The sequence below is a fragment of the Ambystoma mexicanum genome, chromosome 8, assembly GCF_040938575.1.
Source record: "Ambystoma mexicanum isolate Mex_15411 chromosome 8, UKY_AmexF1_1, whole genome shotgun sequence".
NCBI classification, from domain to species: Eukaryota; Metazoa; Chordata; class Amphibia; order Caudata; family Ambystomatidae; genus Ambystoma; species Ambystoma mexicanum.
The window spans coordinates 1,028,230,957-1,028,247,620 of NC_090929.1; the positions used below are offsets into that span (position 1 = coordinate 1,028,230,957).

The 16,664-nt window shown below is 43.6% G+C and overlaps 1 protein-coding gene across 1 annotated transcript in view; it reads right to left on the minus strand.

The window, feature by feature from the left end:
• Positions 1-6,534: 6,534 nt before the first annotated feature.
• The window catches only part of LOC138473719 (dual specificity protein phosphatase 13B-like), a 96,374-nt gene continuing 86,244 nt past the window's right edge, over positions 6,535-16,664 (minus strand). The window contains exons 3-4 of the mRNA XM_069612195.1: positions 14,172-14,392; positions 6,535-6,768 (exon numbers count right to left, since the gene is read on the minus strand). Of these exons, the coding sequence (XP_069468296.1) occupies positions 6,587-6,768; positions 14,172-14,392 (403 nt within the window). The 3' untranslated portion in view covers positions 6,535-6,586. The remainder of the gene's footprint in view (positions 6,769-14,171; positions 14,393-16,664) is intronic.

The following is a 16,664-nucleotide window of genomic DNA, read 5'->3' on the forward strand; positions in this document are numbered from 1 at the left end:
AAACAGAGCCCCAGGTATGAACTCTATTTAGACATAATTGTCCTAAATTACTGCCGGGCCCTTTATCCAGAATTTAGAATGGGTTATCTGAGGGTACAGAAACAGACAAAAAAATGGAAAGACTCAATGAGGAGTAATTGCCTACTATGTGGTGCAGCCAAGGAAGACACAACACATATTTTGTATTGCACAATGTTCACACTTTAAGTAATGCCAACCAGTTTGTTAGAAAAACAGATGATTTAGTAGTAGTTTATTTTGTGGCTAAATATATTCATCGATCCTGGTTAAGGAAACACATATTCCTTTCACCTTTGAATTAAGGGTGCCACACTTTGTAACTGGGTTTTGTTACTTGTCTATATTAAGATGTCATAACCAGACTTTGTTTTACACTTTTTCTCAGGGAATGTAACTGAGGATCTTAATTGCTTGTTGTGTAGAATTGAAAATATTGTTTTGATTGTTGATTTTTAATGATCTAGGAGAACACTGAATTTTATGACTTTGTCTGTGTATCCATAGGACAATGGCCCCTTGGGTAGAATGGGAAGAAGAGTTTAATAGTGGTATTGTTTTAATTAATGGTACAACGATTTTTATGTAACTTAATGTTGTGATGTATTTTTCCTGAAGGGTCTATAGTCGAATAAAGGATTATTAATCAAATCTAATCGTGGAAAGATATCAAGGATCTTAAACCACTCAGAGGACCAGGCCCAGACGTTGGGCCGGGATATATAAATACAATGTGTCTTGAGGTCTGGGCATCGCTGTTGACTAACCTGTTTAGAGTTGTGCACTTATCTATACATCTGCCATCTACTTCTCAATTTTCATTGATTATTCCAACTTCTAAGAAAAGCTTAAAGAGTCATCTGGCCTGTTATAGACCTATCACTTTGAGTGACATTTTACTTAAAATATTGGGGAATTTCATTTGTGAAAGGCTACTGTCATGGGTGGATTCAAATGATATTTTGTCAATTAACACAATTTTCATCCCAGCTGAAATATCTCTAAACTTACCGTTGATAATTGATTAATGCTTTGTAGTCAACAAATGCAACATCTTCCTTGGCTTCATTGATCAAGTTGAATGTTTTTTACTTTGGATAGTTATTACTGATTTGGGGGTTAACCCTGAGTTCTTTAGTCTGATTGTTTAACTTTCTACAGGTCCTGAAGCCTGTGTAATCTACGGTAGAGGAGGTGAGCAGGATGATTATTTTCCAATCGTGTGTGGTGTATACCAGGGTTGCATTACAGCACCCCATCTCTTCAACACCACCTTTAACAGCCCAGAAGCATCCGAGTGTGGTGTGACTTATGACACACTAAGCATATCTGGGAAGTTGGTTCTCCGTGTAACCTATGCAGACACAATTGTCCTCATGGGTAGAACTCTGAGGGCCTTCCAAAAGCTGCTTGTTGACTACAAGTCAAGCATGTCTAATCTGAATATGTCAGTTTACATTGAAAAGTCCCAACCCTGGTAATGTGCTATCAAAGATGTACTTAAAATACATCAAATGTTTATATTAACCATTTAGGTCTAAATGAAGTCAAATGGTTTGGTGACCTGTGGTGGTGGGGGGAGGGTCAGATTTTATAATAAATATGCCAATAGTACGAAAAACCATGTTGATGTCCTCACTGTTAAACTGTGTCAGTCTAATGTAAGAATGTTACGCTTTTCGGCTAAGCATGGAGGAGGGGCTATGATTCAAATTATATATGTGTCCAAAAGCTGTTTTATGTCTAGGTGTGCAGCGTTTGCATGGGCATTCTTTCATATGGACTTAATCGCTGAGTCTGAACAGAAATATTTGACAAGCTTATTAGAGTTAAGGGATTCAAAAGCAAATTAGTTTCTTTACCTGGGAACATGTTTGAGGCAACTAGTCTCCAATTTAGTAAGTGCGCCTGCACTTTCATGGGCTTCCATAGGGTCTAACCATGCTTTTGTTTTGAATAAAATGATTTTAGCAGGTGTTTTATGGCTTGACGAAAGGCTATCATCGTAGCGCTAATGTGACATGGCCGCTTGTCCTGACCTGTTGGGGCAGGGAGACAGACCCTTCACACCCCACAGGGTTCAATACGAGTGCGGGCAGAACCCCTCCCCGTGTCTCCTTACCTGCAAAGCCAGAGGCCGGAGCAGCGGAGGACAGGCTGCCCAACCAAGCCGGCACAAGAATGGTGCTTACGCCAGTGGCAGGAAGCCATAGAGACCCGTCACCATTCTGCAGGAAGCCACAACGACCAGAAGACCGTGAAGGGGCAGCCAGCATCAGTGCCATGAGGATGGGGGCTGCACAGGGGCTGTAGGCAGGATGCTTTGAGAAGTGGCAGACAGTTTTACACTGGCAGAGGAGAAGGGCCAGGACCAGCAGGAGGAGGAATGCTGCTGTGTAACCGTGAAGGGGCGCAGCAACCTGCAAAACGCAGCTCCATCAAGAAAATTATAGGGTGGAGTTATGAAGGCGGAGTGTACCATCGGAGGGATAGTAGAGTTGTGGGGAGGAGAGAATATAGGGGCACAGTATATACGAAAGGGTCAGGTGAGACCATCCGTGTTTCGAGTTAGTGGTACAGTGTGGAAAGACGCACCATCCGTATAACCACCAGTCTGCAAGTTCCAGACTTATTTACATACCCCTGAATGTCCTTGGTATGCTTATTGGTCTTGAGCTTGCTGAACGTCAGCCACTCCATCAGGATCCATTCCTTGCACCACCAACACCACACATTCCCCTACACAATCGGTTCATCTGCTGTCTTCGTGTGCACTACTTACACTGCCACCCCATCGCAAAGATCAAAGGCGTGTTCTGGCCCTTTGTGCGGTTCCTACTTTTTGGTGCCATTTTAGGGAGGCTAGTCGGGCACGTGTCCTTTATCCCTCTCAGTGGCCATGGCATTGGTCAGTGGCACTGGCTCATCCTAGATTATGTGGCAGTGGTGGCGTTGGTGCTGATAAATAATTGAACCATGTAGCACGTTCATGGCATTGGCCTTTACATATGTACTGTGCTCCTACCATACCAAACCCTTCCAATGTCATAGTATTAGTGAGACACTTAAATTGGTTAAATTGGGAAGGGCTGTAATGTGCTGTAAAGGAAATAACACAACAGAAGGACTGTAATGGGAGCCACATAACTGACGGTATTGTGCCCTCATCAGTTCCAAACCCTTCCAATGGCAATACAAATGGAACATGCAATATGTTACAACCACAAATTGCAGCAACTCGCCCAGTAGGTGAAAAAGACTTCTGCATACTCTTCTGTTTCCTGGCAGTATTCTGATATTCAAAACAAAACAGGTGATGGCTGGAAGGTTTAGAATTAATCTTAGCCTCCGGCATTGCTCTGGCCAACCCTCCAGACCATCATTCTTCACTTGCCAAGCCATCACAAAAGGGGAAAGACCATATGAAAATCAGGCCGGGTCCCACCCCAAAAGGGGTAGTCCAGCCCGAGCTGCTTGGTCAGACTACATGCATCTCCAGAAATGTTTCAGCCTTGTAGTATTCTGATATTCAAACACTGGGTTATAAATTAAGGAGATCTTTTTGCATGCAACGGCTAGCTACTTCCTATGGAACCTCCTAGCTGCCATTTAGAAGTCAGTGCCATCAGATCTGATCAGGTCTTCAGAAAAGAACTAGCATTAAAGGTGGCTTATCAATTTTTCCCTAGGTTTTAAGCCCTAAACTGGCTACTATCATGAGGTCACCAGACGTTCTGTCATTCAAATTGCATACTTTTTTCAGTTTGATGTGTGATGATGCGGGTGGGGTTCACCCTGAGGGCATTGTTTCACAATCTCCACAGAAGAAGTTGCAGTGCTGTGACACTAAGCCATCTTGTTGGCCTTTGATGCAAACCCACACACAGTGACAGGTTTTTCCAAACTGCAACTGCCAACACCATTTCAAAAGCACTCCTGCGCTCTGCTCTCCCTCCCCTCCCACTAATAAGCCAAACCCTCCCCTATGTTCATATTCGCCATAGCGCCTGGAGACAATGGGCCTCATTACACGGTATGCAGTAACCATGGCGCTATTAGCGCCATGGTTGCCGCTGGTATTTTACCGTGTCCGCCTTGGTGGATGGCGGAATTACTGCCCTACTCCAAGGTGAGCGGGGGCGGTAATTCCCCTTTCACCAAGGCACTTCCCCATTCCCATTTCTGCCCCCATAGGGCTCAATGGGAATGGGGAAGGAGCTAATTACGGTACCGCAAATTGCGGTACCGTAATTAGCACCAAGGTCCCTTTGCGGGCCCGTTCCTTAATGGCTGGTAAAACCAGCCGTTGAGGTCGGGTCTCGCAAAGGGACCTCGTAGTAAGGCGGTAAGGGTTTACAGGTACCAGTGCCCTTACCGGTACCGGTAAACCCTTACCGCATTCCGTGTAATGAGGCCCAATGATGCGGCAGCGGCGCATGGCACAAATCCCATCAACATTTGTGGTTGCAATTCGAGCCATATGATGTGATTGTTTTCTAATGGATGACAATAGCTCTGAGTTTATGTGAGCAGCTCCCCTATGATGGAAATGGCTGGTATGAAGTTTATACCTAGGCTTCTTTGGAATATGGTGTAAATACCTGTTTGCTGGCAGTGCCTGGCCTTTAATATGACCACCTGGATATTTTATGTGAACCGCTGCCCTATAATGTTAGTACCTGCTAATTGATGTCAATACCTGGCATATTGCGTGAGCATCTGGTAGTTTTATGGGGCTGGACCTCATATACTGTGAGTACTTGGCACATGATGGAAATTCATGGCATACAATACAAGTACCGGACATTTGACAGTAGTACATGGAATATGGTGTGAGTAACTGCCTATCTGATTCACATTCCTAGAGCATGATGTATTTGTCAAAGGTGGCAATACCTTCTATGTGATGTGAGTACCTGGCATTTGACAGTAATACATGGAATATGGTGTGTGTAACTGCCCATCTGATTCACATTCCTAGAGCATGATGTATTTGTCAAAGGTGGCAATACCTTCTATGTGATGTGAGTACCTGGCATTTGACAGTAATACATGGAATATGGTGTGTGTAACTGCCCATCTGATTCACATTCCTAGAGCATGATGTATTTGTCAAAGGTGGCAATACCTTCTATGTGATGTGAGTACTGGGCATTTGATTTGCACACAAGGTATGTGAGGGGAGTTACTTAAATTTGAAGGTAACACCTATAGCTCAGGTGGGTCGCACTCCTCCTGGAGCCAGGCCATTGCTAGGCTTCAGGAAAAACAGGCATGCAGGGGGAAAAAGCAGGAAACAGTCCTTCTCTTGTTATACCCCTGCCAGCTGAAACATGATCCTGGGGGTTATTCAGACCGCACCATCGCTCTTGCAGTTCAGGAAAGGAACTCAAGACCTTAGTCTTCATTCAGTACGTAGGCGCCGCCTAGGATCTTTGCGTTACTGCATCACATTCCACTCCCATAGACTGTGCATCCTATGTCACATGCTGGAGACTCCCGCCTTACTTCATGTTACTCTCAACGAGATGTACAGTGCTCCGCTGCTTCCTAGTTAGGGATGCGCTATATAAAACCTAAATACAATTACAATTCAATGACACGAGTAAGAGCAGTACTTGCCAGGTAATGCAAGAACCATCTAAACTTCAGACATAACATCATTAAATGGCTTAGAGATAATAACTACTAACTCAGTCTGGTGTCTCTACTGCCTCTTTTCTCTTCTCCACTGCCCACTATCGTGCTTTGCAATAGTTACCACAAAGCCTTTTTATGCTGAACCGCAACCTTTTGTAAATTATGTAATTTCTGTATTGATTATTCCTACTGTATTGTCACCTTCGTGCTTTGTAATAGTTACTACACAGCCTTTTATGCTGAATCTCAACCATTGTAAATTATGTAATTGTTTTCGTATTGATTATTCCTACTGTATGTCTATACCTGGCACACAGTCCATTGACTGCATTGATTGATCTGTAAATGTTGTTCTACTACTATGTAACTGTGTAACGTTAAGCTGAAAGTAATCATGTATCTTCCTGTTCCTCTGCGCCCTGATACCTCTGGTTCTGGTGCGCATTAAAAATAAATAAACAAACAAACCTGTCATTTAATGGGAATACCTTGTACGATGTGACAAACTGGGAATTTCTTGCGAATATTTGGCATATGATGCGAGTACCTGGCATACAATGTCACTTCTTGACTTGCAATGTGTGTTCCTGGTCATATGATAACAACAGCGTAAAAAACAAACCATTTTTACCACACAAATGGCAAAACATTTGGCTTTTCTGAGACCTGTTTGTCTTAGCTATGCATTGCAACAATGCACAGGGCACTCAACCCTCAGACCAGTGCTTATGTGGAAGTAGTTCTCTTTGTGTGGATGGTGCAGTGTACATTTAGGGAAAATAGACCATCCTTGAAAAAGTGGGTGATTTGGTTCAGAATTTGGGGTGAATGTGTTCAGCATGGGCAATTAAAAGAAGTCAATATTGTTTATTTCCAAACAGCGGTTTATTTAGAGACTTTCAGGTGGTAGCAGTTTCTAACTGGGCTTTCACAGTTGCATGTCCAGGCACCGTAGCTGCTGGAGGAAGGCTTCATTAGGAAAGATGTACCTCCTGGAAATCACAGTTCGAATAGCATCAACAAGGCATGTGTTCTGATAGATCATCAAGTAGGCGAGAACCAGCGTGGCTGCGCGACTATTTCCCTGGACGCTGTGCACAAGCACTTTACCTGCAAGAGATTCCAGAGAGAAGGCTCAGACTGGCTGTCCTGGAAGAATGGTTAGTGGTACAAAGAAGAAGAGAGGAGGGATGATGTTGGAAAGGATGTGGACATAATAAAGATATGTAAAGTAGCTCTATGGTGAGATTTCAGGGAGTGAAGGATGTGGAAGAAGGCTCAATTTACAAAGTGTGAAAGAGGCAGCAATGAGTGAGGAAAGACAAGGGGCATCCGGGGCAGAGCTGTAAAGTGGCAACAGAAAGAGAAAAGCAGAATAGAGGGAGTCCAATTGATCAAGAAAGGAAAATGAATAAAATTATGAAAGAATAAAGATAGACACCAGCAAAGGTATGAAAGGGAAATGAGGAAAAGTTTGAACTAATGGAAGGGAGATACGTTAAAAGAGCTGGAAAGTAGACATCAAGAGTAAGGGGGAAATGAAGGGATAAGCAAAGAAAGGGAAAAGACAGGATAATAAAAAGGGTAAGGTATAAGTTAAAAAATAAAAAGCAAAAGTTGACAACATTGGTGAAAGTTGATGAGGTGAATAGCAAAGGAAAGAGGAAGGCTTGGAATAAGGGCTAAGCTAAAAAAAACAGTCTCCTAAATGTAATTTTCTTTCCCAGAAATGATTCTATAGTTCACTTTTTTGGATCACATTAAAACATATCACTTTTTTCGAATGTACTTTATTTGAGGATCTCATGAAGTTGCCCACTATATCCTCCATTTTGGATGTATCCAGTATTAGGGCATGTGAAGGAGTAAATGTGGTAAAAGTAGCAGTGGGAAAGTGAGAAAGGATGCTCAAAGAGTGGGACAACCAGAAAGTGAATGAGTTGAGAGAAATCAGGGGCTGACACCCTTGGGTGAAAGGAAATGTGGAGGCACCAATGAGAAAATGGACTTATAAACAAAAAGAATAAAGGTAACTCTTTTCATGTTCTTGCCTAAGCTGTTCAGAGAAATGATATACATAGAGTGAGATGACAGGGCCTAGGAATTAGGAGGTGAAAAGTCTGGAGAGGCACTAGAAAAAGGGGAAACATCACATGAAGACCACCATTCTTCATATGGGTCTGTTGCCTGCCTAACATCAGCAGGTTGCTGTCACAGTGGGTCAGGGGATCCTGACATCATTCGGTCATAACGTCTGCTGTCATGCATTGGATTACAAACTCATTCTGCCCTCTCTACTGCGTCATCTGGTCATACTGTAGATCATGGGCCCTTAAAAGTCTTTCTGTCTTGTAATTTTCAGGTGTCTCTGCAATTTATCATAAGGTCATTATGTAAAGTGCTCAGCCAAAAGTCTTTTTTATTTCTATGTTATATGGTCTCAATGTCATTCAAAGGTTATTGGGTCTTTAACTGTCTCAAAGTCTCTCTATAATTCAGTGGTTCTTGGGCTAATTATTGTCATTAGTTCTGGTTGATATGCAGTTGCACTTGAGCCCCTTCACTCCATGCAACAAAGTTCACAGCTTTTTCACACCCATTGTTTTCAACCTACCACACCCACACCTCTACCAACTACCACCATGCAACATGCCTTGCCTTGCAAAAATACTCACTCTTTAATTGTTTCTACTTGCCTTTGAATTCATCTATGTTCTTGCCCCCACACATCCCCGCTGATTATAATTCTGCACTACTTTTCTCTCATCAATCAATTTGTCCCCCGGCCCCTTGTGCATATTCCTGCTTTCTTTCCTTCTTGCTACTTACCCCACTCCACTGGAATACAATTCCCCCTTTCCTCCAAAGCCCTTCCTGTTCAAATAACCAGGCCCAAGCACCACTTGCTGAAGGGTGAAGGAGCCACCCACAACCTCTCCCGTCCTTGCTTACCTGACCACTCAGCTCAGAACTCAAACATCTCACAGGAAGACACACATGTACGTGTTTTATTGTGTAACTACTGGCCCTAGTCAAAGAATTTCATATTATTTATGTGTGTCCCCTAGTCAATGTCTCCAGTGCACGTTCCTATATATTACCTTTTCATCAGTAGGTCTTCGGTAATGCTACTCACTACATCATTTCAGTTGGAAATGGCATCCTTGCTTCAGATAAATGGTCATACACAATGTCTGTAGATCTCCATAGCATACAATGGATTATGGGTCCCTTGTCATGTCCCCTGCTATTGCTTAATCTACTTATCATACTGTATATGATGGGACTCTCACTATGACTGGTTCTTCTTATCAAGCAGAAATCATAGTTTATTTTCTATCACTAGACCGTTTTGAGGGTGCCCCATTAATGCATTGATTTTTTGCTTTATTTAGGAATACATATTTCCATAAAAGCATCATAAATACAATAATCTCTTGACTATAATTATCCAGCTGTTCTCATTCTACTTGATCTCTCCTCTGCATTTGACATGGTCAACCACTTCATCCTCATAAAACGACTCCACGATACCCTTGGCATCTTGGAGTGGGCACTGGACTGGCTGACCTCCTTCCTCACTCCTTCCTCACTTCCTCACTCCCACTTCTATCTCCACCTGTGGCATTCCCCAGGGCTCCACCCTTTCTCCCTGGCTTTTTAACATCTATCTTGCCCTGCTAGCACAACTCATTTCCACTTTCTCCCCTTACAGTGTTATGCAGATGACACACAGCTGCCTTCAAATTTCCCTATGATCCTCTCCTTACTTCCTTCATCATTCCTGACTGCATATCTGCCATCCAGTCCTGGTGTGCCTCCAATGATCTCTGCCTCAATACCAGTATTGGGACTCCTGCTCCTTCTTTCCTCCCGTCACTCTGGCCACGCTCTATGGGCTCTCCCCCTTCTCCTTCATCTGAAGCCAGAAACCTTGGAGTCATCTTCGACTCCTCTGTCTCCTTGCACCCTCACATCCAGGACCTTGCCAAGAAGGCCCACTTTCAACTACGCCCCCTCAAAGAAATCCTTCCTTTCCTCACTTTCCCCCAGAAAATAAATGTCTCTAGGGCTCTGGTACTCTCTAGGTTGGACTACAGCAACAGCCTATTCATTAATCTACCCTTTTATTCTCTACGTCACCTCCAGTTAATCCAGAATAGGACTGTGAGAATTATCCTTGACCTCAAGCCCAGGGACCACATCTCTCCAGTCCTAAAATCTCTCCACTGGCTCCCGGTTGCTGCAAGGATCAAATTCAAATCTCGTTGCATCATCCATAAGGCTACCTGGGGCCGGGGACCACGCTATCCACAACTGGCTCTGACCAAATACTCTCCCTCCAGATCTTTACGCTCCTTCAGCGCCAACTCTCTGCATGTCAAGTGCTTCCCTAAACAGAGAGCTGGTGGCCGATCTCTTTCCTCGGCTGGCTCCCTCCTCTGGAACAGCCCCCCTGCCCCTCCTATCCGTCTTGAGCCGGATCTCCTCAAATTCCGGAAGCTCCTCAAGACTTTCCTTTTCACCTCCTCCTTCCCCCTCTGCCTCCCTTGCTAAACCCCACAGTTGCTGAGATTGGTGACCAGGGCCATTATGTGTCCTTCTGGGTCCTGGCCTCCTCCCCCAATCACCTTCAGCCTCCGCCTACTCCCAGAACTTGCCTTTGGGTGCCCATTGGCCTGTTGCTGTCAAACAAACCTGCACTTATTGTATTAGCAGTTAACCACTCTTACCAAGTGATCTCTGCCAGGCACTTAACAAATGCTTGCAACTTACTCCCTAGCAGTTCCCTCAGTGAAACTCCTAACACTTACTCTCTCTCTCAGCACTTGTACGTTCTGAATGCTCACAAGGCCTAGTAGGACCGCCTCTTTCTATCTCTTCATTGTTATTATATTTGCCTTTATTTCCCATGTCCCCACCCCATTGCCCTGTGGGTGCTTTGAACACACAATTTACTTGATGTATAAGCGCCTTATAAATAAAATAATCAAAACCCAATTCAATATAAAACCACAGTCAAGTACCCACCATAAAATCTTTGATATATTAACAATAATTCGTAATAACGTGAAATAACTTGTTATAATGCCTCAATGCTTAATACCCAAATACAACTTTACTAGTTGGTAGTTTCTACTTTACACCATCTATTTTACATATGAAAGCTGTGGCTAGTGCAACAAAAGATGCATATTTAAGTTAAAACAGGCTTACTGTGCACTGTTACCAGACACATAAATATACATTTGGGTTGAGGCAGCATTAGCAGATAATTTCCAACGCAATATCATTACACGATACATCCACAATGTTAGCTAGCAGGCAGATGCAAGGTAGGTTAAGAGGGTAACTCAGAGGCGAGGAGGTAAGCTTTTAGTTTGGTTTGAACAAATCCATGTGGAATGTTTCTTCTCGGAAGTTCGGGGGAAGAGAATTCCATGCAAGTGGAGCAAGAAGAGAGAAAGAGCAGAAAGAAGAGGCAGCAGAGAGAGGGCGAGGAGCTACAAGGGTTGTCAAGGAGGCAGAGCAGACATTACGAGAAGGCTTGTAGAGTAGGATAGAGGAGGATAGATACAGTGGTGCCTTACCGTGGATAGATTTGTGAACCAGAAGAAGACATTTAAATCTGGCCCTGTTTTGCATCATCAGCCATCCAGCCCGGTGATGGTACGAGGAAGTAGGTGTGAAGTGAGGGAAGTCAAAGAGAGTCACGGTATCAAAGTTAATGATCTTGTCGAGAGGACAGAAAGCATAGTTGGGGAGACCAAAGAGGATGCTGGCACAGTAGTCTAGTTTAGAGATGCTTGGTGGTGCTGAAAGGAAGGAGGTGTCTGATTTTCGTAATATTTATGAGGTTGAGGCAAGCTGCTGTTCCAGTTTGGGAGATGAAAGTAGCAAAGGTGTGAGAAGGTTCATGGATGATGCCGAGGTTTCTAGCTGAAGAATAGTAGGGGAGAGTGTCAGGTGGGAACTGGATAGGCAGAGGAAGAGATATGAGAGAGCTTTTGGAAGGGGAGACCTCTGTTTTGGTAGAGTTTAACATCAGAGAGTGGGAAGACATCCAATATTTAATGGAAGGGAGACAGTTGAAATACTGGGCCATCTGACCAGTCAAGCTATATGAGTAGAGATGTCAATCAGCATAATGCTGACATACTCAGGCTCATAATAGTAAAGCTATTTGTAAGCCCCTTCTTTTCATGTTCTCCAACGTTCATGCCCACGTCAAAATGTTTACCATTCCACATACCACCTAAAGAAGAGTGAATTACCTACATGTTTTAACTGCTTCTGTTACCGTGCATATGTTTAATTTGCACATGATTGGTTACAGCCAATATGCCCTGGGTCTACAATAAAGTGGGCATACACATGTAATGGGCAAGATCTTCTCTAATGTTAGGGCTTTAGATGCAAGCTCGATGATGTGAGTGGGTCAGTAGTAGCTAATTATCCTTCACTCCCTTTGGATATAATATGATATGATATGATATGATATGGCATTTGTAACGCTCCTATACACAAGTGTTTCAAGGTGCGAAGAGGCAGGGAGAGGGGAACAGAGGGAAGACAGACAATGATCCTACTAGGCCAGGTGTCATTCAGATCGCGCAAGTGCATGGGTGGAGGGAAGGGAAAGTGCAAGGGGAAAGGGAGGGGGGAAAGTGCAGTACAGGGTAGTGGAACAACAGATAAATAATAGGGCCAAACTGGTGGCAAGTGCAAGGTAAGTGCAGACAAGTGCTGGGAAAGGGGGGCTGTCGGGATACGGAGACAGTCCCGTAGTGCAGAGGTTGCCATGGAGGCGGTGCAAGTGGAGAGTGGCCCAGATGCAGGTAGAGTGCAGTTTCAGTCAAGAATTGAGCAGGGGAGAGGGGGGGAGAAGGCAGAAGCAAAGAGGAAGGTTTTGAGGTGCTTCCGGAACCGGAGATGGTTCTCCTCAAGTTTCAGGGAGGCAGGAGGGCTGTTCCAGAGGGAGGCCCCTGCCGCGGAGAGAGATCTACCACCAACTTGTTGCTTGGAGAAGCGGCTGACCCGGAGGGAGTTGGAGACGGATGAGCGAAGAGCTCGAGAAGGAAGATATTTAGGAAGAGAGAGTTGAAGGTATTTAGGCCCCAGGCCCCAGAAGGCCTTGTGGACAATGCAGAGGGTTTTGAACTTAATCCTCGCAGCCACTGGGAGCCAGTGTAGAGATTTCAGTCCTGACTTACTTTCCAGGCAAGGCCCTTGAAGTAGGCAATTGTTTGTTCTACTGCACCTTACAGACCTCTTCTTCTATGCTATCTTGTCATCGCTCAGGTTGGAACTAATAATTAAAGTCAGGTTGTACACAGAGGGACCATATCCAAATCTGTTAGCAGGTCCCTCACAACCTTGAACATAAATAATGCAATGCTCCTGCGGACATCATTAAATCAGCCACAGCCCTTTTGTAATCTCACAAACGTGGAGATATCCATATGTGTACTCAGTGCATCAAGATCTTAAATGTTATGTTATATTCAATAGCCTAATACTAACACTGTCCTTGGAGACATGCTTATGAACTGTACCTTCTCGCAAGAGATATGGTCTATAAGTTGCTGTCAAAAATGCTTGATCTTTTATACATCTAAAGGATGACCAATGGTTTTATCTCCAAAATCCTTTGAAGAGCTCCCTGCTGCCCCTCCTCTAGGGGCCAGAATAAAGGTACTTTAGAAAGTGTGATCTTGGCAATTTGCATGGTTATTTAATTGTTTTTTAAGGTAATCATAATTAGATTATTTTTCAATCTGTTTGCCTAATTTTGTCAGGTGGAGTTTCAGCGATGTTTGCCAGTAATATATCATGCATTCGTTAATCACATAAAAGCCCTTGATGAAACAAACATCTGCTTTTTTAGGCCTGCCAGTATTTTTGGTATCAGTATTGCATCATCAGCATGCAACAGTTTACCCACATTTTTCCCACGTGATCATGGACCCTTTCTATTACTAGGACTTCATATCATGCAGCAGAACAGGTTCCCTGCATGTCAGAGAATGTAATTATCATGCAGCAGATCATCTGCCCTTGCAATCATAGAGCCTCATTATCACACAGCAGAACTCGGGCCCCTTGCTGTCATAATCTCATAATTATACAGCAGATTATGGCTATTTGCAATCACAGAATCTAATTATAATGCAACATGTCAAAGGCCTCTTACTATTACAGAGTATGATTATCAGGAAATTGGTCAGGGGCCCTTGACAGTCTTTATGTATCCTTTTCATACAGTGTTGCTTTAGACACTTTGATTTGTCACGGGTCTTTGTATCCTACAGTCAATCTCATGTGCTTTATTGTCTTTGTCAGGCGGTCTCATTGATATATGATTCTTCCCCATGCTCTATCCTGTCCCCCTTGGCATATAATTAGCGATGGGGCTTTCTTTGTCAGTCTGTCATGGTACCTTTTGCCATGCAGTTGATGTTGCCCGTCCTCTGCCTTTGTAACTCGCTCACCTTTATTCTCTGCTTTCTTACCTCCTGGTGTCCTTAGCCCAATGTCTATAAATCTGCAAGCTTCACAGAAAAAGCGGCTTATGTCAAATGTTCGTTCGTCGAGAGCCTTCACCCCATAATAGGTAATGGGAAAACACTTGTAGTACATAGCTTCTGTGCTTACTTCTTGGGTGTCATGTGCTGCATTCAGAATGTGTGTGATTCCCATACACTGCAGTTTGTCTATATCCATCGCCGAATATCTGTTCAAAGAAAAAACATCTCCTTAGATTTAATGATCTGACAATCCACTGTGGATCCATCCAACAATATTATTAGCCTTTCACATTCATAGGGATAATAAACATATCATTGTTTTTGGCACTTTGTAACCCTCTAATTTTGTCAGAGCTGTAGAAAAAGTGACAGACTGCCTGACAAGTCGTAAAACTTAGAGATGCTGTCAGGTGTGACATGTGATGTGCTTTACTTTTTCCAAACATTTTGAGGCTTTGGCCTGTCAGATAAGGTATTGGCAAATCTGACCGAAAAAATGTGTCCCCTATGGACTAATTGGCAGAATTTGCCCACTACAAAATACCGAAACCCATTATACCGAACATGAGGAGCATGGGTTGTGGGGGTGTACACTGCTCCCCATGTTCGGAATTATGGTCTTGGGGGTTTCAGGGGACTAAAAATAAAAAAAGATAAAGGGACCATGTCGCGTCAGCTCCGACACACGTTTGAGGGACGGAACTGACGCCGCATGGGTATAGCCGAGGCGCCGGTGCCCACCAGCTGGCAAAATAGATAAGTATGGGAGGGGGGATTGATATAGGGCTGCTGGCGGGACAGGGATTTGGGTTGTTTGACTGAAGGTCAAAAAGATTTGCGGCATAATCAACTAACATCAATTCTGCCGCAAATATATTGACCTCGGTCAAAAAACCCATATCCGTCAGGAAATCATTTGCTTTCCCTGCAGGTCAGTCACTCTTAGATGACAATGCATTCTGCTGGAAAAATCAATGTTGGTGTCAGTGGTGAGATTGCTGTGGTTACTATGAAGAATTGCTGCATGGTTCTTGCAGAAAATGATAACAGAAATGTGATTCATGGTTCTTATTTAGGACTCCAGTAGTGGTGGAATGCATATGTTTTTGACAGGTAGGTAGCAAGAGTGGATAGAGCCTCTATTAAACAGGACACGAGCAAGAGTAAGGCAAACAGTTATTACAAAGTCTAGTAGCAATGCTGGAAAATCTTGTCTATGACGTAGCTCATTATTAGTGGTGGGGTGTGTGTCTCTGATATAGCCCAGTAGCAGGGCTAGAAAGTGGAAATCATTTTTCTTATATAGCCTGGTAGCACGCTTGGGAAATCATCTGGATCTGCCCACTGTCTACATTGTGAGCTGGCCATCTTGCCACTGGGTTACTGTTACTGCCAGTTCACCCAGAATCAGCATGCCAGAGGGACCTTTCCCAATAAAGAGCATCTCAGTACTGCAAATGAGCCCTTTTCTGCTCATTCCAACTGCAGGTGGGGTCAGACAGTCAGTTCCCCAGCATCTGCTCTGATACTGATTATTATAGTCATCATCAGGGAATTGGGCATCCATCCACCGACTACAATGCAAGCTGGCCATCTTGGGGCTGTGCTCCTGCTGACTCACCCACAATCTACCCACTCTAGAGCTTGCCCTATTTAGGACACCTATTTTCTTAACTAGACTATCCTTGTGCCCTTCCTCTACCCCCTTATCCCTTTCAGCCAATGACATTTCCCTCTACTTCTCGATTAAGATATCTATGATCTCTGATACTCTCAGAGTACTACTCTGCCCCACCACCTTCTTATCTGCTCTCACTTCTCCGACCTTCTATAGCTCCTTCTTCCCTACCCCACCTACTATGCTAACTCATATTCTATGAACAGCCAACCCATCCTATTCCTCAGTAGATCCATTTGCTCTACAAATAGTATCCCTAACCTGTTTCCATCTCTTCTTCTACAACTTATCCCTCTCCTTGGGGATCATCCTCATCTGCCTTATTATTGCCATTATTCTGCTTAAAAATAACAATCCCTCTGAAAATCCTGACAGCCCTGCAAACTTTCGATCTTTCCTCCCCCCTCAGCTCTTATGTGTTGTAATGTGTAGCATTTAGTCGTATATATCACTATGCTGATACTAACAAACTCTGTGAATCATGTTTAAGACCTAGCCCTTTAGCAGGGGTGAGATTAATATCTCTTATGTAGTCCAGTAGCATAGCTGGCCCATGTAAGAAAATGTTTTTACATTATTTTTATTTTGTATATCTTTTTTATGTTTTTCTAATTGTTTATAATTTTGTATAAAGGGAGGAACAATGTTCTATTGATCACAAAAGAACATACAGTAGATAGGAAATTAGATTTGATGGGAAGCAGTGAACTTCTTACAATGGGGTTAGTTTAAGTGACATTCTGTTACACTCACCTGGTATCCACGGGGACCCCACCCAGCTGTATGGGCACTGGTGTCCT